At 52.0% G+C, this 23,812-nt stretch overlaps 1 protein-coding gene across 1 annotated transcript in view; it reads left to right on the top strand.

The window, feature by feature from the left end:
* Nucleotides 1-23,812, top strand: part of TET3 (tet methylcytosine dioxygenase 3) — a 104,516-nt gene that overhangs the window by 11,700 nt on the left and 69,004 nt on the right. The window contains exon 3 of the mRNA XM_040993681.1: nucleotides 3,286-3,342. Coding sequence (XP_040849615.1) covers nucleotides 3,286-3,342 — 57 coding nt within the window. The remainder of the gene's footprint in view (nucleotides 1-3,285; nucleotides 3,343-23,812) is intronic.

Raw genomic sequence — 23,812 nt, 5'->3', positions numbered from 1 at the left:
AGGGGGCTTTGGAGAGGTGCAACTCCAGCCATCCTGGGGAGAGAGGAGGGACACGTGTGTGGAGAGAGAGAGCAGTACCAAGTGTCAAGTGAGAAACCTTAGAAGTGCTGTTGGCTTGGGAAGGACCTGGGAAACCTGAGAAGGCTTCCTGGAGGAAACAGGTCCTGAATTGAGCCCTGAAGTGAAGTTGGGGAGGGTGACCTCATTCAGCACAGGGCTATGATGAGGCTGGAGGAGAACCCTGTGTCCCCTGCCTGCTGCCCACTCCAGTAGAGGTAGCTGGGTGGGAAAACTGCACAGAGCAACGCAGACAGCATCCCAAGGGAGCCCTGCTCGCCCGCCTTCCTGCTGCAGGGCTCGGCAAGGTGCTCAGCTGCTCCATCTGTAAGTGGGCACGAATGATTCCTATCTCACTGGGTAGTCTCAGAGATGGTGTGTTCCAAGTGGGGGCTTCTGCTGGCGTCTGGAGGTGTGGGATCTAGCCCTTGGGGTCTTGCCAGTGGGTGGAGACATTCACTTCTCTCTGGTGGATGTCCTGGCTAGAGACAGAGTGGCCCTGGCAGGCACCTCGGCTTTGCTCAAGCCTTGGCCCTGAAGGTGCCGCAGATGAGCAGGTGGGCTGCCTTGGGGAACACAGCCCCTCGCTGATGGCCACGAGCCGCCAGTGGGCAAGGCAGGTGCCTGTCATTGGGATAGCGCTGAGTGAGCAAGTGGAACGAGAGTGGGAACTTGGCACTGTGGCTCCTGCAGGCTGGTGAGGAAGATGTGCTGGTTGCCCAGAGCAGGTGTCCTGCAGGTCCTTGAGGCCCTTGGTGAGAAGGCTGCTGGTGTGGCTTCCCTGTGGTGTGTCCATCCCCTGGTTCCCCATCCTCCACGTGCAGTCACAGTCCGGCTCCTGCCATGTGGGAAGGAGGGCTGGGTAAACAGATGACTGCACTGGGTTGTAACTAGTGCCCTAGAAGAGGCGGTTTGCTGCTTGGGGAGGAGCCGGCGATGCTCATGGGGGCTTGGCAGTCTGAGAAACTGGCAGAGCAGAGGCACTGCTTGGATTGAGCCCGGCACTGTTAGCTTGCCAGGTGGGGCGAGGCAGGGGGAAGGGGATGCATGTAGGAGCAGTCCCAGGGGAGGCATGAGAGCGTGGCCACACAGAGACATGGGTGGGTCCCAGTGACCCCCACTCCCGGTCGCTGTTGGACATCCTCCCTAGGGTTGGCAGAGGGAGGAAGATGAAGCTGGGGAATGAGCGGGTCCTGGTTTGAGTTCCAGCCCATTACTCACCAGCTGTTGACAGGCACAAAACTTGACATGTGAGCTGGAGGTTTCCCTGTAAGAGCTGAGGTTGTGTCTGGTGTGGCTGCTGCAGCAGTGGTAGAGGTCATCGCCACTCTCCAAGCAGCCCAGGCCTCTCCTGTGGGGCAGCAAGCTGCACAGGGCTAGAGCCCAGCCAGCATCCTGGGGGGACGACTTCTGGCCTGATGTGTGTAGGAGCTCAGGGATGCCAAAGCTTGGCTTCCCACCAGAAGCCTGGGTTGAGGACACTGTTCCCTGCCCCTGCCTGGGAGCAGGGGACCCAGTCCAGCCATCCAGCTGGCGGCTCATCCAGCTCTGTGCACCCTCTCGACCTTCAGGGAGAGGGCTGTGTGTGATTTGGCATCTGTGTGTGGTGGTTGATGGAGGAGTCACTGAGCAGGGGGCTCTTTCAGGGCCCGCACGGGGCTGCTGAGTCACTTCTCTCTGACCTGGGCTTATTCATCTGTGAGATGAGAAACAGCTCCGGTGAGCTGTTCCCCAAGTGGAGAGCGGTGGCGGCTTTGGCAGAGCCTGTTGCGCGTCTGCCGCCACTGCCATCGCTTCCCCGGGAGCTCTCACAACTACGCCAGTCACTGCTATTTGTAGTTCTGTCTCAGACGAACAAATGAGGCTGAGGGAGGTGAGTTACAGCCGGACCCGATGCAGGGGTGCTGGAGGGTGCTAGAGGGCCACTTCCTGGGAGGTGGGCACTCCCGAGGGCGAGGCTAAAGCGAGGGTCTGGGAGAGGGTGCCCAGGGAGGGAGCTCCGGCAGCAGCTGGGGAGGGGGGTTCCTCCTCCAGATGGCTGGGAGCTCTGAAGGGTCTGGGTCACCTCCCCTTACAAGCCTTGGCCTGGGGCACTTGCGTGTGTCCCCCTTTCCTCCCCCAAGGAACCTTTGGCAGGGTTGTGGGGAGGCTACTGGGGTGGGCTTTGTCCAGGCGCCAGCAGGGATGGCATCCCCAGGGTGAGGGGCCTGGAGCGCCAGGCAATACAGGCTCCATGGAGTAGCTGCGGGTCTTCTGAGGTGGGCTTTGCGGGGAGCTTAGGAGTCAGACTGCACGTGGGTAAGAAGACAGCCTTCAACAGACCTGGCATCCAGTGTTGCCCTCCTGGCCGCGCCGCCTCTGAGTTGCTTTACTCTTGCCATTCGCTGGAATGGGGTGAAGGTTCGTGCTGCTTGGGCTTTGTCTTCTGGGAAGACTGAAGGGGGCCTCTGCTCTCAACGTTAGGGCCCGACCCGGCCTCTGCTGTTGCGTGGTGGGGCGGGAATCCCACCGCCTCTGACCTTGCCCTGTCCCTCCGCCGGGGCGTGCGGTCTGTCCTCGCTGCAGCCTGCGTTATCCCCCGTGGAGGTCCCCTCGGGTGGAGGCAGGCGCTGCCCGCTGCCCGGGGATCCCCGGCAGCCCTGGAGCGGCCCGCAGCGGCAGCCTGGCCGGCGGCACCCCCGCCCCCGCACGTCGTGCGGGGCTGGGCAGGTCAGCGCCGCGGGGGCGGGCCTGGCGGCGGGGATTGGCTGGTGCGCGCGCCGCCCCCTCGCACGCCGCCCTCCCGGCCAGGCGGGCGGTCGGGCAGGCGATCGGGCGGGGAGGGAGCGCAGCCGGCAGCTGGCCGCCGCCACCGCCTCTGCAGTGCCTCCCTCCGTGCGCTCCCTCCGGCGGGGATAATGGGAGGCCCGGCGGCCGCTGCTGCACCACCCGAGGAGGCCGGCCGAGGTAGCGCGCTCAGGGCCCCGAGGGGCGCGCGATCAGGGGGCAGGTTCCTGGAGGGCTCCAGGAGGAAAGATGAAAACAAAAACACCGTGGAAGGCGAGGGAGCCGGTGCGAGGGCCACGGGGCAGCTGGAGGCAGGAAGATGGTCCCCGTTGGCCTTTCTTTCCGGACGCCCCCTGCCCTGCGCTCCCCCCCTTCTCGTGCGTGGCGCTGGGCCCGTCGCACAGGGACTTCGCTTCCTTCCCGGTGCCCGGCTGGCTCATCCGTCTCTGGCTTCTTTTGCAGGTGGAAATAAAGGCTGGTGAAGGAGCGGGGCCGTGGGCACAAGGGGCGACTGTCAAGGTACCTCGAGCGTTTGGTGTGTGCGTCTGAGGCGGGCTGTTGGGGGGGGGTGAAGTGTCTGGATTGGATAAAAATAAAGGGTCTCCTCTTGTGATCCTTGAATCTCCCACTGTGTGTGTGTGTGTGTGTGTGTGTGTGTGTGTGTGTGTAGCAGCCGCTGAGGGGGAGGGGCGGCGGGGGTGTGGGCGGCCAATGAATTCTCAGGCCTTGTGTGGGTTTTGTTTGGATTCTTTCTGCTTTCTCAGCTGGATGGCTTGGGTGCAGTTGGGGCTTGGTTGTTAAACTGTTTTTTTTTTTTTTTAAGACATGTAACCCACTCCCCACCCCGCCTCTGAAAATCTCCCCCAGCATGTCCCTAGCACTGTTGGTTTGCATCCAGTCTGCAGAAATCCCGCGGGGGGGGGTGTTGACGGAGAAGGGGGGTTGCGCTCGGTGTCTGAAGCTGATAGGGTGTCGTTAGTCATGCTGCTGTCACCATGGCGATGGCTGGAGCCGAGAGGAGGTGGTGGGGGTGAGGATATTTTGGGTTGGGTGGGGGCTGATGCAACATCATGCCTGCAAGCCAGCAGGCGTCTGCTGTGACTCCGTGCGCTGGTGTCTGGGGGCCTGGGAAGGAAGTGTTCCCAGGTGGGTGGGAAGCAGACAAGGGAGCCCCAGCTGCTCCCTGTGGCTGTGTGAAGGCAGAGGGCCGGAGTATTCGGGGCCGAGTGGGTGGGGGGTGTCCCCAGCAGGCTGGCAAGGACCAGATCAGTAGGTTTCCTCGGGTTTGCCCTGCTTGCAGGGCTGGGGACTTACCCTGAGTTTGAGATTACTCAGCAGTTATCAGCTGGCCCTGGAGGGTGGGAGATAACTGAGTGTGGCTTCAGCTCCAGTGGAGAGTCGGGGAAGCATGTGGGACTGTGCGTAGCTGGTAGGAAACCTGTTCTACCGCTGGGACTGTGGGGGAAGGGAACGGCTGGTTGCTTGGGTAGCAGGTGGGTGAAGGGCTCGTGTCCCCAGATGCTCCTAGCCGCTGCTCCCTGGAAATGCTCCGCCTGTTTCCTGGGAGAGTTGTGGGAAGCCCTGCTGAGGTGCTGGAGGTGGTTCCCTGCCGCCTCACTGCCTGAGGGGGATGGTGATCCTGGTGCAGGCTGCCAGATATGACTGGAAGAGGCTGCTCTGTCCCAGGGAACTTTGGAGACCAGGAAGTGCTTGGGGGTGCTAGGAAACAAGTCTGAATTCTGGAAGAAGAGGAGCCCGGTGGCATGGGCTTCCCTGGGAAAGCGGCTTGAGTGAGACTGGGCGCCCTGGGCTGGCACCTGCAAGGAGCCTGTGAGAGGCCCCTTGGCAAGCCGAGGCTGGTGGGTGTGGGTGCCGGCGGGCAGGGAGCAGAGCTGTGAGCTTGCTTTCAACAGTGCTCTTGTCCAGAGCAGACTCCCCAGGTTCTGCCTTGGCTTCCGCCCACTGCCGGGGTTGTGAGCTCTCATGCCTGCGGAAGCATGACCACAGGACCAAGGGATGGAGACAGATGGGCTTGGGGAAAGGCTCCCTCCCTCCCTCCTGTCCCTCCAGCCTGGTCAGCAGCGTCCCTGAGCCGGGAGAAGGGACTGCTGGCAGCTCTGTTGCCTCCGGAAAGCACCCCTGCTGCCATAGCAGACCTGTTTCTCTTCAGCTCTTTCCCAAAATGTTCTCCCTCGCGGTCCCCCACGTTCTGCTGGGTTTCCTGCAGGCCTCCTGAAGTCTCTCAGCCTCAAGTGCTGCGGGCATGTGGCCGAGCTACTTGAGAGCCCAGTGGAAGCTCCCCAAACAGGTCTGCCCTGCTCCCCTTTGGCAGGTAGGCAGGGACCAGGGCTGGCCATGGTTCTAAAGCACTGAGGTTGTGTCTATACTTGTTCTTATTTGTTGACTTGTCTGGCTGAGAAGCGTAACTTGCTCCTTAGCTCAGGCACTGCCAGCAAGCGCTCAGCTCTGGGCCTCCTGTTCCTGGTTTAGTCGTTGGCGCTTACAGGGTTTTCCTGGTGGCTGGTTTGCTGTGCACTGTCCTGTATGCGCTGGGTGGTTTTTTTTTTTAAGATTTATTTTTATTGGAAAGTCAGGTATACAGTGAGGAGGAGAGATGGAGAGAAAAATCTTCCGTCCAATGATTCACTCCCCAAGTGGCTGCAACGACCAGAGCTGCACCAATCGGAAGTCAGGAGCCTGGAGCTTCTTCCAGGTCTCCCACATGGGTGCAGAGTGCCAAGGCTTTGGGCTGTCCTTGACTGCTTCCCAAGCCACAAGCAGGGAGCTGGATGGGAATCAGGGCTGCCAGGGTTAGAACTGTCACCCATATGGGATCCTGGCACATACAAGGTGAGGACTTCAACCGCCAGGCTATCGTTCTGGGCCCATGCGCTGGGTGGTTTTGCTGTGGCTTCTTCTATTGTAAGACCCTGAGATGGTACATCTGCCTTGTGAAGTTAGGCCAGAGTCCTAACAAGCAAGCAGAGTCCCAGCAAGAAGGGTTCGCCCTCTGCATAGCCGTGGGATAGGTGCAGATGCCTATGCCCTGTGGGTGAGTGGTGCACAGCAGCCAGTGGGCATCATCGACCGTCCATGTATGCTGAGTCCTGCAAGGGGCTTAAACACCCGTGAGAGATGCCTGTGTGTGGTGCCCAGCACAGGCACAGATTGAGCCTGCTGGACTGTGGGCCTGAAGTGTTCTGGGGAGTGTGCCATGGTGCGCGCTCCAGTGCCGCCGTCATGACAGCCCATACCAAGTACCCATTGAGTGCCCAGGGGGCTGAGAGCACCAGGCTGCCCTGCTTTCTGACTCCCACGCGGCTCCCACGCCCTACCTCATGGGAACCCTTGCGTAGCTGAGGATGTCTGGAAGCTGTTTTGGGACCATGCCCAGCATCTCTGCCTTCTGTCAATCCGTCTGACCACTGCCTGCTAGGATCTTACATGCCCTGGGGCTGATCCCTTGGCAAGGGTGCAGAGGAATCCCGAACCCCTTCTCTGAGGGATACTTGCACAACCTTAGAGATAAGCAAACAAGTGATACCCCTAGGTTAGAGCAGGGAGGAAACCCACCCAGAGACATAATTGAATATGAAGAGGGTGAAAGTGAGCTAGCTTTCCGGGCAATGGTGAAAGTCTCAGTTGGTTAGGACCCCGAGCTCAGCTGCATCTCCTGGGCCTGGGCCTGTGTGGAGTGACACGGAGGAGGGGGAGATTGGCAGTTAGGCGAGTGGGCTAAAGCTGTCCAGCTCGCCCTTAGGAATCACCACCAGGTCTGCAGCCATCTTCTAGCTGCGCCCGTGAGGAGGGGCCTGGGCACCAGCCTCCCTCCAGCTGCAGACGGACATTTCTGCTGCAAATGGCTTTGTGGGCTTGCCAAGTCCCCGCCCATGCCCTGGAAGCTGTGGCAAATGGCTTGGCTGGCTAGGATGGGGGCGGGGAGTGTGGGGAGGGACCTGGACTTGGCTCAGCCTTTGGGTCTCCCAATCCTCTTTCAGTTCCCCGCTTCCCACCCTGACCTCTCAGGCTTTTGGCCTTGTTTCCTCTCATCCCCAGACATCTGGCAGTCAGCTGAGGACTCCCCTAGTTCCCAGTGTCACTGTAGCTCCTGAGAAGATGGCTTCCTGGTGGATTAGTTCAGCAGGCCAGCAGGCAGCTGCCTGACTGGGGTGATTAAAATGTATAGATTATCCTGCTCTCATCCTGCCATCCCATCCCTATCCACCTACCTGCTGTCTTCCTCTTTGTCTCCCAACAGCTGCTGTGTTCCAGGTATAGTTCCAGATCCTGAAAAATAAAAGAAACCATTACTATTTGATTGCTGCAAAACCATTGGACACGAGAGACAGGAACTGAATTACCTAAAAATTATTAACTTGAGATGGGACAGCTGGCACTGGCAGTTTTGGCTTTGTGCAGCACATGCTTTCCATCCCACCTAACTGTCTGAGGCACAGAGTCTGGACCTGCCTGTGCCAGATGAAGCCCCTTGCCTCGGGTGTACCCAGCCTTCCATGTTTGCTTCTTCCTTTGTAGTCTGCTTGCCAAGTTTGTTTTCAGTCACTTACTGTTCTGTGGATCTGGAGGTGGGATCAGAGGTGGGCTAGCAGGAAAGGAAGCCTGGTTGTGAAAAACAAATAGTCTCCAGTGCCTTGGGTTTTGGGGAAAGCTGGGTGGAAGTGCTGCACCTTGGCAATTGAGTGTGAAGCTGCAGTCACCCTTGGCTCTGAGTGTGGGTTCTGCAGCCCTCACTGCTTCCAGGGGACACTGACAAGGCCAAGAGGGACGAGGACAGCAAGAACAGCCACCTGGCTTCTGGCCTCGCTCATTCCAACTTTGACTGCTCCTGCCAGGGAGCCTGCCTAGTGCCACTGCCCCTGTAGGGTGAAGGAATTACCTACCCAAGATGTTTGCTCAATTTCTAGAACATTATAAATGAGCAGAGCAGCCATCCCTTGCATGGGGATCTCGGGCCACCTCCAGACTGGTCTTTGAGCTTCTCAGTGGGTGAGCCTGTAGGCATGTAGTTAGACAACCTGCCATAGTTTCTGAACTTTCCTCTTGGTTCCTGTGGTAAAGTTTTAGTAGACTGTGGATAAGCAGTTTAAAGGCTAAACCTGAGTAGCACTGCTTGCGGACTTTTTCTAGGTGAACAGAATGCTTTCCCATTGCTTCTGGATGTGATTTCCCCACTCTTCTGCTGTCTGTGGGGCAGGGCTACCTGGGAGAGTAGAGATCTTTCTATCCCTGAGACAGAATTCCTGACGACTCTGCCTCTGTAGGTCAGGATGCTGGGAGTCTGATGCAGGAGCCATGGGAGCCAAAGGGGGTGGGTGGGTGGGTGTGTGTGCGTGTGCGTGCGTGCGTGCGTGATGCATACAGCATGACTTGGAGAAACAGAGCCCTTGAGGTTGGGGCCAGCTCTGTTGTAAATGCTCCTGTTGGTAAGGGCCCTGTGAGGATCTACAGCTCCATTGCCATGACAGGACAGGCACCTTAGTTTTGGCGTTTTTCCTACTTCAGTAGCTGTTAGCATCATAGAGTGGGCAACCTTGTTCCTCTCAGAGCTAATCACAAACTTCAACCCAGTTTTGGAACCTTCTGATATCTGTGTCCTTTTTAAGCTGCTGCAGATGACACACAAAAAAGTGAAGTCGTTGTGCCCATTGTGGTAGCCTAGTGGCTAAAGTCCACACCTTGCATGTTCTAGGATCCTATGTGGCTGCTGATCCGTGTCCCGGCAGCGCTGCTTCCCATCCAGCTCCCTGCTTGTGGCCTGGGAAAGCAGTGAAGGACGGCCCAAAGCCTTGGGGCCCTGCACCCATAGGGGAGACCTGGAAGAAGCTCCTGTCTCCTGGCTTTGGATCGGTGTAGCTCGGGCCATTGCAGCCACTTGGGGAGTGAATCAATGAATGGAAGATTTTTCTCTCAGTCTCTCCTCCTCTCTATAAATCTGACTTTCCAATAAAAATCTTTATTTTTTAAAGTCACTGATTGCGAGCGGGCAAAGGTAGCACTGCTTTGCCACAGAAGTGTTTGCTAGGCAGATATTCTAATGATAGGAGGATGAGGGTCTGAGAAAATTTTGGTTTCCTCTGAAGCCTGGAATCCTTGTGCCCTTGGTACTTAAGTAATTGGATTTCAGGTGTGTTTCACACATAATTCCTAACCTCATGGGCCTAGTGAAGAAAACCAAGGCACTGAACAAGGCGCTTGTGCCTTCTGTCAGTGGAGTTTCCCTGCGTTTGCCTCCACTACCTCTCCGTGAATTCTGTCTCCAAGGAGTCTGCTTTCCCAGCCCTGCTAAGCAGATAGACTTCACAGAAAGAGCTGCTTCTCACCAGGCTACCTTCCTGCTGCTCAGGGAGGGTCCACCTCTGAGTCCCAGTGGCTGCAGCTGGGAGGAGAGCCGGAAGGCTGGAAGCTGTCAGAGTTGTAGGGAGACCCCCTGGAAAGGGATCTTGGTGGATGACTCCGTTTGGAATTAGAAACCAACTCCCTCTGCCATACCTTCTCCTTCAGGCCAAGTCTGCTGGCTTGCGTGAGTTTAGACTGGGTGCAGAGGGCTCCAAGCTCTCCTGGAGCTGAATAGGGAGCCTGTGCCTTCCCAGTGGGCACCATTTTTGATCACCACCCTGAAATGGAGGCAGAACCCAAGAGGTGCTATTCCTGGCTGGCTCTGTCCTAGGACACCCTTTATGGCCTTGATCCACCCCTACTTGTGCTCTGGGTGCTTGGAGCTCGGCTCTCCATCCTAGACTAAGCAGAGAGGGCCCCTGAGGGTATACTCTGAAGGGTGGGCTGGGGGCTCATGTGTGACCATCTTGTAGGGAATTTATGCAATGCCATGGGGCTCCTGGGGCCACTCACTGGTGTTTGTGCTGCAGGTTCAGACCATGTAGCTGTGAAAAATTCCCCCCACCACACACACACACACACGCACACACACACCCCACCCCCCACCCCCCCTTTAACGGCCTTATCACTGTCTTGAACCTAATCCTACCTGGTGGTTGAACAGTACGTTGACCTCTGCCTACGGCCTTTCTTCCCTAATGTTTCTCCTTGGTTTCCTGTTTCTCAGCTGTGGGTTTGCGGAGGTTTGGGTAGCAGTTAGGGCTTAGCTCTGGGGTTGTGTGGTTGGAGCAGCGTGTGTGTCTTGGGGCTGTCCTGGCAAGTGGTGCAGAGCGGCTGAACAACATGGCCAGAAGCCAGAACCCAGGGCTCTATGTTCAAGCCCTAGGAAGCTTCTCCGAAGCTCTGTCCAGATGCTGGATCTTCTGTGGGTGCTGGGCCACAGTTCCCTATTGGGCCTCTGCAGAAATCTGGATCAAGTGGGGTGCAGAGGAGGACGTGGGTGGGTGCCAGGGTAATGCAGCCCAAGCACCTCACTGCTCCCACACCACAGCTTCTCCAGGACACGCATGGCCATGCTTTGGCATGCCTGGAAGTCTCTAGGGGCCAGTCCCTCTGGTTCAACTAGTTTAATGATTCTCAACCCCTACAACCTCATATTAGATTCAATTGCAGGAGCTTTCAAAAGGAGGTGTTCAATTCCTGGGTGTTTGGCCTGGGGTTAGTCACTAGTCTGGGGTGGAACTCGGCCCCTGTAGTTGTCACAGCACCCCAGCAGATTGGGACATCTGCTCAGGGTTGAGAACAGGTGCCTTGTCCAATTAAGTTTTCCTTGAGTCTTATAGCCTAGGTTGTCCCATAATTTTCCTCATCTATTGATAATGTAATTATACAGAATTTGGAATGAAGACAGACATTTCAGATACAATACTAGATTAACTTCTATTCTGAGACTGACCCAATTTATTTATTGTGCTTGGGATTTAAGAGGGAATCTTCATTCGTTTTTTTTTCTTTTTAAGTTAAAAGAAAAAACTCCCAAAACAGGAATCCTCCACTGTTGGTTCTCTTCCCAGATGCTTCTCGACAGCAAAGCCAGGAACTCGGCCCAGACCTTCCCAGGTGACTCTCCAGTCACCTGGCCTGAGTCAGTTGCCCATTGTTTCCCAGAGTGCACACTAGCAGGAGCCTGGAGTGGGGAACAGAGCTGGGAGCTGAGCCCAGGCGTTTGGATATGGGATGCAGGCGTCCCAAGCAGACTGATGCCTGCTGCACTTGGGGCCCACTTTCTGTTGCATGTGATTGAAATGGTGTTTGCTCCTCCTAGGTTGGAAGTGAGGACCTAACATCTCTGTGGCACACAGATGGGTCAGTTCGGTGACAGTGAACAGATGTGTGTGCTGACTTGGGGGAGGGGAGCTTCTGCTGTAAACACCTTCACAGGCCTGTGGGGTGCTTCTGCTCACTATGGTGTGGTACAGCCAGGAGAACCTGCATACTCTCCCCATGTCTTTTTTTTTTTTTTTTAACTTATTGGGTAATTCTGTATATAGTCTGGGATTCCCCTCCCCCTGTTTTCCACCCCCAATAGATTTTTCCCATAATGTCACAATTCTTCGTAAGGAATTACAATTCCATCAGTCTGCTATTCCCATGTCACCTTCTGTTTATCATCTTGGGTTTGTTTTCCACCTGTGCTGTCCCATGTGACAAGTCTTTAGTCTTAGGTGAGCCAGAAATCTATATCCTCTTGGACCTTCATTTTATTTTTGAAAGGCTTACTAATTTGAAAGGCATAGTGATAGAAGGAGGAAGGGAAGGAGAGACGGATGAAGGTGGAGTTCATCTGCCGATTCGCTCCCCAAATGCAGCTGCCAGGGTTGGACCAGGCTGAAGCTAAGAGCCAAGCAACTCCGTTTGAATCTCCCGTGCAGGTGGCATGGACCCAAGTACTTGGACTATCCTTGGCTGCCTTAAATAAGACAGAATAACCAGGCTCAGAAGTGGGATATGGGCTTCTCAAGTGGTGGGTGAGCCTACTGTGCCCAGCACCTGCCCTGCATTTTCTTTCTCGATTACACAGATGATCAGATAATGAATGTTGTGGGAAAACAAGAGAAAGTAGAAGCGGAAGAGGAGACCTTGACTTCCAGCTCCACATTGCAGTTAGTGACTGTCAACCACCTGCAGATGTCCTGTGTTCAGAGCACGATGGCCCATGAGCCTGCCAAAGTTTTGTCCATAAAGGTTGTCTGTTGTGCCAATGGAGCGAAGTCGGAAATGCTCCAGACTTGGACTTTGGAGCATTTTGTGTTTTGGGATTGGCAGCAGTGGGGTTGGTGTTTGTGAAAGTAGTTCTGCCTCGTTGCTGGCCACACTATCCTACACGACTAGCTAACAGTCTTGCTGCTCCCCACTGCTTGCCACACGTGGGGCAAAGTCTTTCTGGTTCTCTTGCTTAGCTGTGTGAGAGCTCAGGTAGCTGGTGGGAGCCACATTTTCAGCTAAGAAAAGAGAAGGGTTGGGCCAGGAGCTTGAGCAAGGGCTGGTGTTTGAAGGAATGGAGCTGTTGTGGCCAGGCGTGTCTGGCCTCACAGCCCAGGTTCTTGCCTGTCGACTTGCTGTCCCTCAGCTAGGCCTTTCTTTCCAGGTTACATTCATTTGCTGAATATTGAGAGTTTTGCTTGAGTGCAGGCTGTCCTCAGTGACTTTCTTTCCTGTTACTGTGACTGACACTTAGATTTTACCCCTCAGTATGGTGTTGATGTTGTTGCTAATGGCCTCAAGGCATTCCAGTTGCTAATTTGAGTTATTTGTTATGGTAAAAAAGAATGATTGCTTTCCTGCTTTCTTAAGAAGTCTGTTTTCCTGTTAGTAGGCCACATGGTTTTACTGATCAAATGATATTTCTTCTTTGCCTGTTAATAAGTGAATTATATTGAACTATCTTTGCATTCCTTGAATATACCAAACTTGATAATGGAATGTATTTTGGGGAGCCCAGCACGGTTGCCTAGTCGCTAACATCTTCACCTTGCATGCACCGGGATCCTCTCTGGGCGCCAGTTGTATCCTGGCTGCTCCACTTTCCATCCAGCTCCCTCCCTGTGGCCTGGGAAAGCAGTGAGGACAGCCCAAAGCCTCAGGATCCTGCAGGAGAGACAGAGGGAGAGTTTTCATCTGCTGCTTGGCTTCCCAGGTGGCCTGGACTATGCCAGGCTGAACCCAGAGTCTCCCCTGTGGGTGCAGGGGCCCACTGCTTTCCTAGGCTCCTTAATAGAGATTAAAAATGAAGCAGCCAGGACTCGAACCAGTGCCTATATGGGGTGCTGCTATCATAGGCAGCAGTTTGACCTGTTGTGCCACTTGGTAATATTTTTGAGATACAAGTCTTTGTAATTTCTGTCTCTTTTCACACCTTGGATTTTCCATAAAAGCAATCCAATTTCAAATTTACTCACATATGTGTTCAGTTACTGCTTTTCAGTCCATTAATGTCTTGTGATTTTCTTTATTTTATTTCTAGTGTATATATTTTAATTCGATAACATTGTCAGTTTTATGTAATTGAAAAGCCTGTGTATTTGTCAGCTGTGCTGTTTTCTTAAGCATTAATCCCTGTTAGCCACATAGCAATTGCCGCCTTTTCCTTAGATTTTTTTCAGTGTGTGTGTCCGTTTTTTAGGTCCTCAAACACTTTTTCCTATTCTTTGAGAACAAGTGTATTTTAAAATGTGACTTTCTAAGTTCAGAGTTATCTCTAGGTTTTGATAATTTATGTCTGTGGGTGCTTTTGGACTGAGAACCCGGCATGTGAATGCCAAGTGTGTATTTAACCTGCTCACCCTCCCTCCCAGCAGGGCCTTGAGGAGAATCCTTGCTCTTGGAACCTGGAGCCATGGCAGCCCTGACTACAGAGTAGCATTGGAGTGGTAGTGTAGTGCTTGGTTACTTCCCAGGGCTCTGGCTCCAGGTCCAGGTGGGGATTGAGTACCAGCTCACTAGCTTAGCAACCAGGGTCTGAAAACAACGTTTTTGTTGCTGTTTTTAAACTAAGCCAAACCAGTTTGAATTTATTGCCTAGGATGAGAGTCCATCCTAAAACCAAGTGGGAGGTTTAGGAGTGGCGTTTAGAAAAGCCACATGCGTTATAACACTAGGGACAGAGAATGGAGTGGGGAAGATAAGAGCCCTTGACCTGAGCGAGCTGGGCCAGGCTATACTGAAGTTTTGCTTGTTACTTGCAGTTCCCTCTAGAAAATATGGTACAGTTGCTGCCCTTTGGGCTGTGATGAGTGTCCTGGAATGCAGAAGATAGCAGCAGGAGAAAAGGGTGCCAGGAACAGCAGGGTGGGCACCTCTTGGGCACTGCTTCCAGCTGCCCTAGAGCTCAGGGTGTCCTCAGGAGTAGGGAGTGTGCCCTTCTAGGTCACACAGGGCCTGGTACGATCAGAGGGTGCCCTCAGTGCATTCCAGTTTGAACTTGTTCAAACCAGCAGGGAAGGGAGAAGGGTGCAGTACCTTGGGAGAATAGATTGTCTTGCCCTTTATCCCAGCTCCTTAGGGAACCATAAAGGGCAGGGGAGGAAGAGGGCAGACTTTGAGTTCTTCCTGGAAACGCTAGTAGTAATACTACTTTTTCCTTTTGTAGTAAAATGAAATGATATTTACACCTTAATGAGTATATACCCAATTAAAGAAGTAATATAAATGAATAATTGGAAGCTTGAGAATCTATTTCTTTGCAAGCTTGCAGTGATCAGTATTGATGACTTCATATCTTCCCAGATTTTAAAATAACTACATAAACTTATTACCTTTCCCCCAGTAATGTTTGTGACATACTAGTTTTTGAGTAATTTGTTATATAGCAACATGTTGAAGGCAACTTTCCATCCACTGGTTTGCTCCCTAAATTCTGCAACAGTTGGGACTGAGCCAGGCCAAAGCTGGTAGGCTGTGTGGATGTCAAGAACTCAAGTCCTTGAGCCATTTTGGGTTGTCTGCTAGGATGTGCGTTAACAGGAAGCTGGATTGGAAGCAGAGTAGCTCCTGTCGGTTTACTCCTTAAATGCCCACACTGGCCAGGACTGGACCACAGAAACTGGAGCAGGGAATTCGATCTAGGTCTCCCAAGTGGTGGCAGAGACCAACTGCCGAGCCAACACCCACCACTTCCCAGAATCTGCACTAGCAGGGAGCTGGGAACTGAACCCAGGCATTGTGATATGTGATAGCATCTTAACCGCGAGATGAAACACCTGTCCTGGAGATTTTGAATTTTGTATTTTTGAACTTTATTTAAGAGGCGGAGAGATGGAGAACTGCCATTCTCTCATCCACTCAAGCCAAGCAACTGCATCTCCCCAGTGCGTGGTCGGAATCCAGAGCCTTGCACTGTCAGGGTCCGCACCAGCAGGAAGCTGGCATCAGGAAGTGGAACTGGGCATCAAACCAGGGCACACTGACAGGGACCTGGCATCCCAGCGGCATCCCAACCGCTATGCTAACTGCCAGCCCTGGGATTCGGTATTTTTTATATAATCAGAATTTAGTGTTTTCTGTTTTAGCTATTCGTATCTCTAAAGTGAGATTTATTTTTTATTTTTGGTATAAGATAAAAATTAAGCTTTTACAGACTAGAAACTTATTATCCCAATCTATTTTTTGGTCATTTAGCTTCCCCAGTGGTCTAAAATTCCATGTCAGGCATGTCGTAAACACTCGTATTCCTGGGTGTCCTAGGGCCTCTCTTCTGTTCTGTTGAATTATCTGTCTGATTCTGTGTCAGGATTTCATTGTTTAAATTAGTGTAGTTTTTGTGCAACAATGTGATTTAGCAAATTTTTTCTGCAACAATTTTTGATTTATTTATTGCGTTTTCTCCACATAAGTATTTAAGCAGCTTGTCAAGTTGTCTGAGAATTGTTGGAGGTTTCGGTTGGAATTTATAGATGGTTTAGGAAGAACAGATAAGATAGTTTCAGACTAGGTCTTCCTGTATCTCGTTCCGTTCACACTAGTCTGCACTCCAGTATCACGGTTTCACTTTTTTTTTTTTTTTTTGGTGAGGGTGTCACACCCAGGGTTGTGTGCTTTTTCCTGTCGCTGCTATAAATGGGGTCTTCCTGTTGCACTCTGATCCGTCTACGTGGGCACCCTGGAAATGCTTCTGTTCTTTGATGTTTGCCCTGTTTTGCCACCTCTGATGCTGCCCTCTGCCTCAAGTCCTTGTAGCTCATTGTCTCCACCTCCGTGGCAGTATCATAGTGCCTAGAGTCTGAATGCCAGGTCCCCAAGTATGTGGCACAGAGCCTAGTGTGTGTGTAGTAAATGCTTATGGAATCAAATTGATGAAAGAGAGACAGTGAACCTCGCCCTACACAGTGGGGTAGCCTTGGGCTGATGTGAGAAGCAGAACCTAAGCCAGTCCTGGCTCCAAGACTTGGGACTTAGGATCCAGATAACATATGGGGCGTCTGCCCCGTCCCCACAGGTGGAAAAATGTTCTGGGCCATTTTCCCACATGCAGACATTAAGGAAGAGCCCAAACCTCATAATTATGGTGGGACCAACAGTCCACCTTATCATTAACCCTCATTAGCACTGCTTTCCTGGGTCCTACATGCTCGAGGGGGTAGCACAAAGCAGGCACCTGCAACAGCTCTGCAGGATGTGGCCCTGTCTAGGCTGGGAGCAGCCGCTGGAGAATCCGTCTGCATCCTTTCCACTGTAGCAGGCTCCTCCTTCCAGGGTTATCCCAAGGGGAGTCATGTTGGTGTGGGTGTGCTGCTGTTCCTTGTGGTGTTTTCATCTTAACCTCTTCTTGTAACTGGGGAGTGCAAGGCGCTGTCTTGCTGCCTCAATCCCAATCCCTGTTCCTTCTGCTTTCCTTCCAGATCTTTAGGTCCTGGACTTGGTGGCTGCAGGTGCTAGAACATAGCAAGGGACCTCTCGCCCACTCCGCACCCCTGCCCAGGGGCATGGGGACTTGATAATTGAGCAGGGGCAGTAAAGCAGAGGGAGCAGGGACTAACCCTCTTTCCAGTCCTCTTGTACTGGCTGTGCATCAGTGTGACCCTGTGTGACCACGATGTGGTGTAGACACCAGGAGCCGACATGCTACTGGTGGGCTGTGCTTTCACCCCCGCACGCTCTACTGGCTCATCGCCCATGCTTAGGACAGCAGAGGAGATGGAAACGTCTTTGGCTTCTTTGCTGGTGTCTTTTAATTCTCCAGAAGCTCTAGAGATGAGAATACAGCAAGGAAAAGTTGAGGACCAGGGAGGGAGATGGAAATATTGCCCTGGAACCCTGTCTTGTTCCATCAGAGGATTTTCTTTGCTTTTCTTTGCTTGCTTGCTTAGATTTACTTGGTTTTTATTTTATTTTATTTATTTATTTATTTAAAAGACAGTTACAGAGAGATAGGGAGAAAACAGATCTTCCATCTGTTGGTTTGCTCCTCAAATGGCTGCAGCAATTAAGATGAAGCTGATCTAAAACCAAAAAACCAGGCACTTGTTCTGAGTCTCTTACATGGGTTGGAGGCCCAACGTCTTGGCTCCCCATGCTTTCCAGGGGCTTGAAGCAGGGAGTGGATCAGAAGTGCAGCAGCCAAGCCTCAAACTGGGCACTGGAATGGACTGCTGGAGTTACGGGCAGTTAGCTTGATCCTCTAGGTCACAATGCTAGTCTTCCACTGGAATCTTAACTCTGCTAGTGTCTTCCAGGGGTGTGGAAGGCTGCACATGCCAGGTGGTGCCAGGGCTGAGAGAGAACTGGTCAGCTCCTGGTAGCCAGGGAACTCTACCCCTGCCAGCCCTAGGGGAGTGGAACAGAAACTGACCCATGGATTCTGGGCACTCCTGGAGTTGTTCCAGGTGTGTTCTCCCAGAGCAGAGCAGATCCCCTGGGCACAATGCCAGCTGCTCCAGGCTTCTTGTCTCCTGCCCTCCGTCCCACCTTGGGCACCCATTAACCTCTTGTGAAGGGCAGAGAAGTTGCTCATTGTCAGGCCTGCATGTGTTCACAGGAGGTCCTGAGAGACTGCTGTCCCCTTTGAGAGCCTTCGTTTCCTAGAGATCAGCACCATTTTGGCCATGTTCATCCTCACAGCCATAAGGGTTAGTGGGCAAGGGTTCCTCAAAGAGTAGCTTGGGAGCCACCTGCACAGGAATCTCTGGATGTGAGCTGGGAAGCCGCATCAGAAGCACGTGATTTCTGCTGGAGTTTGGGAGCTGCTGGTCTGTGGGATTGATGAGCCAAAGGGGCTCCTCTTCTGGGGGTTCCCAAGCCGCGGTCAGGGCTGCAGGGCACAGCTTTAAGCTGTGGAATTGTGTGTTTGGCAGATGGTGGTCAGAATCCCTGAGATCAGGTGTAGAAGTTGTTCCAGTTTAGCTGTGATCAAACTCTGAAAACGATTGGAATCTTTTGTTGTAGTCTGTTTGCAGAAAAGCAAAAGTTCAGGTCAACGGAACACATTTTAGAAATGTAATTGTTCTACTCAGAGCTCTTTTTTGCTAATAGTTGGATCTTTTGTAGGCAATCAAATGTTCTTTTCCTTGTAAATGTCTTCATTGATTTTGGTTCCCTGATTATCAAAATAACATGTGTTTATAACCTATTTTCAAGTTGGCCAAAAATTGGTGTTAAATGTGTTGGTTTACAAATCTTTTATTGCTGTGTTTAGTTGTAATCTGCATTATTTTCGTGAAATTTGTAAATCGGTCTGCTTTTTTTCATGGTTTTCTGATGAATTTGTAAGAGTGCTTCATATCTGGGTCCGGCGTGATACCTCGCCTTGAACGCCTGGAATCGCATATGGGCCCTGGTTCTAATGCCAGCAGCACCACTTCCCATCCAGCTCCCTGCCTGTGGCCTGGGAAAGCAGTCGAGGACGGCCCAAAGCCTTGGGACCCTGAACCTGTGTGGGAGACCCAGAAAGAAGTGCCTGGCTTTGGATTAGCACAGCATCAGCCATTGCGGTCACTTGGGGAGTAAACCATTGGACGGAATATCTTCCTCTCTGTCTCTCCTCCTCTCTGTATATCTGAATTTCCAATAAAAAATAAATAAATCTTAAAAAAGAGTGCTTCATATCTTAGAGTTACCAGTATTTTATCATGCTGTGACCAATATATACAAGTATTTATTTATTTATTTACTATTTTGATCATGTTTACATAATTGATTAGAGTGCAAAGGGTCAAGGGCTAGAGGAAAGTGGGTAATACATATACAAGTCTTTTATTTAAAAAAATTTTTTTTTCTCTGTGGAAGGCAGAGTGATAAAGAGGGAGAAACAGACTTCCCAAAATGGCTTCAGTGGTCAGTATTGACTCAGACCAAAGCCAGGAGCCAGGAATTCCATCCATGTCTGCCAAATGGGGGGAAGAGGTCTAAGCGTTTGGGACATCTTGTACTGCTTTCTCTGGTGTATTGCCATAGAGGTGGGTTGGAAGCGGAGTAGCAGGGACTTGAACCGGTGCTCCAGTATATGATATTGGCGTCACAAGCTGCAGCTTAGCCTACTACACCACAACACTGGCTTGTATCTTAATTTTTAGCCTTGAATTTGCTTTATTTTGCTAGACTTTATTTTCCTTAAGATTTATTTATTTAAAAACTGGAATTAGACATTTTATTGCCACTGGTTTACCCCCTCAGTGGCTATAATAATGGGCTGGTCCAGACCAAAGCCAGGAGCCAGGAACTCCATCCATGTCTACCAAGTGAGCGGCAGGGAGTCCAAGTGCTTGGGCCATCCTCTGCTGCTTTTTTTTTTTTTTTTTTTTTAAGATTTATTTATTTTTATTGGAAAGGCAGATATACAGAGAGGAGGATAGACAGAAAGAAAGATCTTCCGTCCAGTGTGATCTAAGTGACCGCAACAGCCGGTGCTGCTCCGAGCCAAAGCCAGGATCCAGGAACTTTTTCCAGGTCTCCCATATGGGTGCAGGGTCCCAAGGCTTTGGGCCGTCCTCGATTGCTTTCCCAGGCCACAAGCAGGGAGCTAAATGAGAAGTGGAGCTGCCGGGATTAGAACTGGCGCCCATATGGGATCCTGGCGCGTTCAAGGCAAGGACTTTAGCCGCTAGGCCATGCTGCTGGGCCCCTCTGCTGCTTTCTTAAATGCCTCAGAAGGTAGCTGAGGTGGACCATCTGGAACTAAAACCAGTGTTTCTATGGAATATCAGCATAGCAGGTGGTGGGTTAACTAGCTCTACCACAACACGGATCCCTTTTCCGTATGTTTGTATGATCCAGTCATGCACTGGTAGTGAATCAGTTTTGTGTGTATGTGTTTTGGGGTAGGGGTGTGTGCTAGACAGCACGGAAGAGGTGCTTTCCTTATGAGTAGTAAGAATTGAAGGAAGGTTTGGCAGGTGGCAGCCAGACTGGTACCGTTCACAGATAACCTGGACTGGTTCTTCAAGCAGTGCCTTTTCTAATTTAGCTGTTCTGGGATGGGCCTCAAAGTCCGCATTTCTGACCTGCTCTTAGTTAGTGATGGTGCTTCTCCTTGGACTACACTTTGTGGGACACAAGGTTTGGAAGCTCTGGACTAGCCGAGGAGCGTTTTGGAGCTGAGTTTTCTAGGCCTTCGCCTGGATGGCATGGGGTTGTGGAATGGTGGCCACCTCTCGTGGTCCTTCCACCCCACTGGGCTCCCTGTCTGCGTCCTTGCCTCCCAGGGGTCTGGGAGAATGAACACATCAGAGGTCAGTTCACTGCTGACCTGGTGCTTGTAGGGGCTGGTTCCCTCACAGAAGTTTCCCCTGGTGATTGATATTTTTTTTAATCTCTTGAATTTGTTTTCCCAGGATGTTGCCCCTTTGCTCGTATTTTCTGAGTTTTCGGTAAAGCACGTCATATTCACTATCAAGGTTCTTTTTTGAATTTCTAGTACTTGTTTTTTTCTTTTTTGTTGCTTTTCTTAGTCGAAACTAACAGTTATAAAGGATAGGAGAGAGATTGCTTTGTTTTATTTTTTTAAAGATTTACTTATTTTATTGGAAAGGCAGATATACAGAGAGGAGGAAAGAGAGGAAGATCTTCTGTCCACTGAATCACTCCCCAGGTGACCGCAATGGCCGGTGCTGTGCCAATCCAAAGCCAGGAGCCAGAAACTTCTTGCCGGGTCTTCCACATGGGTGCAGGGTCCCAAGGCTTTGGGCTGTCCTCGACTGCTTTCCCAGGCCACAAGCAAGAAGCTGGATGGGAAGTGGAGCTGCCGGAATTAGAACCAGCGCCCATATGGGATCCCAGCGTGTTCAAGGCGAGAACCTTAGCCACTATGCTATTGCGCCAGGCCCAAGAGATTGCTTTATTTTAAAAATAACCCATCTTGTCTGCAGTCTATTTATCGGTCATTTAGAAAGCCATCTCTTGGATATATTTATAAATGTGACCAGACTACATGTTGGGTTCTATTTTTGTCTTCACGGTTCATTTTTTCCTACCTTTCTGTGTTTCTATTTTCTAATTCCTTGGATTGCAGCCTTGATTGATTTTCTGCCTTATTTACCAATAGTATTTATGGAAGTGTGAGTTCTCTCCTTTTTTAAAAAAAGATTTATTTTTATTGGAAAGACAGATTTACAAAGAGGAGAGACAGAGATCTTCCATCTGCTGCTGTACTCCCCAAATGGCCACAACAGGCAGAGCTGAGCTGACCCAGAGCCAGGAGCTTCTTCCCAGTTTCTGACATGGGTGCAGGGGTCCCAAGACCCTGGGCCATGCTCTACTGCTTTCCTAGGTCACAAGCAGCGATCTGGCTGGGAAGTGGAGTTCCCGGAACACAAAATGGCACCCAAATGGGGTACTGATGCTTGCAGGGTGAAGATGAGCCAATTGAGTCATCGCATCCAGCCCAGAAGCTTTGCGTTCTTAGTTGCTTCTGCTCTCTTTGATGTAACTCGTCTTGGAATCTGTAGTTGTGACTTTGTTTTCTCCCTTGTTCCTGCACTGGGCGGGGGTTTGCTTAGGGTTTCCAGATGTTGTGTGTGTGTTGGGGGGCGGGTTTAGGGAGGACTTAAGGTTATCCTCCTAGGACCTGGTGCTTCAGCTCCACGTGGACCTGTGCGTTTGTGCTCAGAACTTCTGTGTGTGGGTGAAGCTTCCAAGTTGGTGTTGGCTGTTGGGGTGGAGTGGTGTGCATGAGAGGAACTGTCTGTGTCCTGTCTTGGGGCGGGTGGGGGGAAAGGAGGTGATCCCTGTTTCAGGCTGCTGGCTGCCCCTGACAACCCTTCCCCCCAGGGCTCTGCCCCAGGCCAGCTGTGTTTTCCACGCCCTCTGCCCTGAGCTGCTTGTTCAGTACCTGTGAGGAGTCTGAGGCTCTTTGGCTGCCAGGGCTGGGAGGAGCAGGGCTCTCAGGGAGAGTGTGAACTTGGGTTAGAGCACCTGAGTGTATCTTGGCCCATTCTGTTTTGACTCTTCTGCAAGATATAGAGAGGGTCAGCTTTGCAGCGGGACTGGGAGAGCCTTAGAGCTCATCCAACAATGTCATTTTAGAATTTTGGGACAGTTACAGGAATTGTGCAGACAATTTTCTTGCCCCCAGTTTCTCAATGCTGATGTTTTATTAGTTTTGCTTTGTTCCCTGCTTTCTCAGTAATTTCCATTTGAGCTGCTGTGAAGCAGTGTGCAAGCACATGCCCCTTGCTCTCCCTGCTGCCTGTGTCTCCCCGACAAGTGATTGCAGATAGGAGCTGCTGTGGATGTGGCACATTCAGGTTTTGCCACTTGTCACAGCCTTTTGGTGGGAGACCCTCCGCCTGCCCCCAGTTGGCAGTGCGTTCTGTAGCGAAGGCTTCTTGGGTGTTCTTAAGTCTCTGGGAATTTGAGCAGATTCTCAGGTTTCCTGACATTTTTAAAGAATTTCTTAAAGCAGAAGGGGAATAAGAGTCCCCAGGCAGGTAAACTGATCTGCCCAAGGTTTGCAGAACACAATCTTGGAGGAGCCAGGGTGCGGAATGTCCTCTCCCAGCTCTCAGTATATCAGCACCCAAGTCCTCGGGCAGGCAGGGAGGTGGGGCAGGGGCCCGGCTGGTGGAGTGGGAGGAGCTTCCTTCTCCTCTCACTCCCTTGGCCTCTGTGCCAGGCCGCAGCACCCACCCTGCTACACCTCTTCCTTGGCTCATTTGGTGTTGGCCTGGAATCAAGGCCATAGCTGGGAAGAGAGGGACTTTAAAACTGGTCCAGCCACTGCCTCACCCTGAGAACCGGGCGTCGGGTGGGGCCCAGCTGCTCCTTCCGAGGAGTAACACGCGCATGTTGGGGCTGTGGATTCTGATACCTGGCCCTTTCTGCCAGCTCTGGGGGTCATTGGCTGAGAAGTGTTGATCCCCAGCTGGAAATGGGGGCTTGGTGTAAGTTCCAGCTAAGATTTGCCCTGACGCTGGGCAGAAGAAGCGGGTCACCTGCAGTGAGTACCCTTTGGGGCTCTGTGCCAATGGTTTACATTGCAAGGGCAGGGCTTACCAGATGATTGACTGCCAAGGAACAGATAGTCCTGATATGGTAGGTATTCAAAATGTGACTTCTTTTTTTCAACAAATGATTTGCATTTAGCTTTCTAAGGGCATGTGTGTTGTTTAATACATATGCTTTTTTTTTTAAGCTTTATTTTTATTGGAAAGGCAGATTTACAGAGAGAAGGAGAGACCAAGATCTTCTGTCTGTTGCTTCATTCCCTAAATGGCTGGCTACAACTGCTGGAGCTGAGCTGACCTGAAGCCAGAAGCCAGGAGCTTCGTTTGGGCTTCCCACAGGGTCCCAGGGCTTTGGGCCATCCACTGCTGCTTTCCCAGGCCACAAGCAAGGAGCTGGATGGGAAGAGGAGCAGCTGGGACATGAACTGGTGTCTGTATGGGGTCCTGACACATGGTTTCTGCATTTTCAGGACCCGGTTGGGGAGGCACTTCCTGCTGCAGAGCTGGACAGTGAAGCTGGAGGTGCTGTCCTGCCTGTCTCAGGTTCCCTGAGACTCTTGCTGCATTCAGTCTTGTAACCCAGGGGAGGAGTGCAGGGAGAGTGCACTGCCTGGGAGGGAGTTTGTCCTCCCTATGTCTTTCCTCTGTCCCTTTGCCACCACTTCTGTGTGACTCAGGCTGCCCCTGCTTTTGTCTAG

This window comes from Ochotona curzoniae, unplaced genomic scaffold, assembly GCF_017591425.1.
Source record: "Ochotona curzoniae isolate NIBS_2020 unplaced genomic scaffold, NIBS_Ocur_1.0 contig_883, whole genome shotgun sequence".
Lineage (NCBI taxonomy): Eukaryota > Metazoa > Chordata > Mammalia > Lagomorpha > Ochotonidae > Ochotona > Ochotona curzoniae.
Note: the sequence above shows the minus strand (reverse complement) of the source record. Positions and strands in the feature narration are given on the sequence as shown.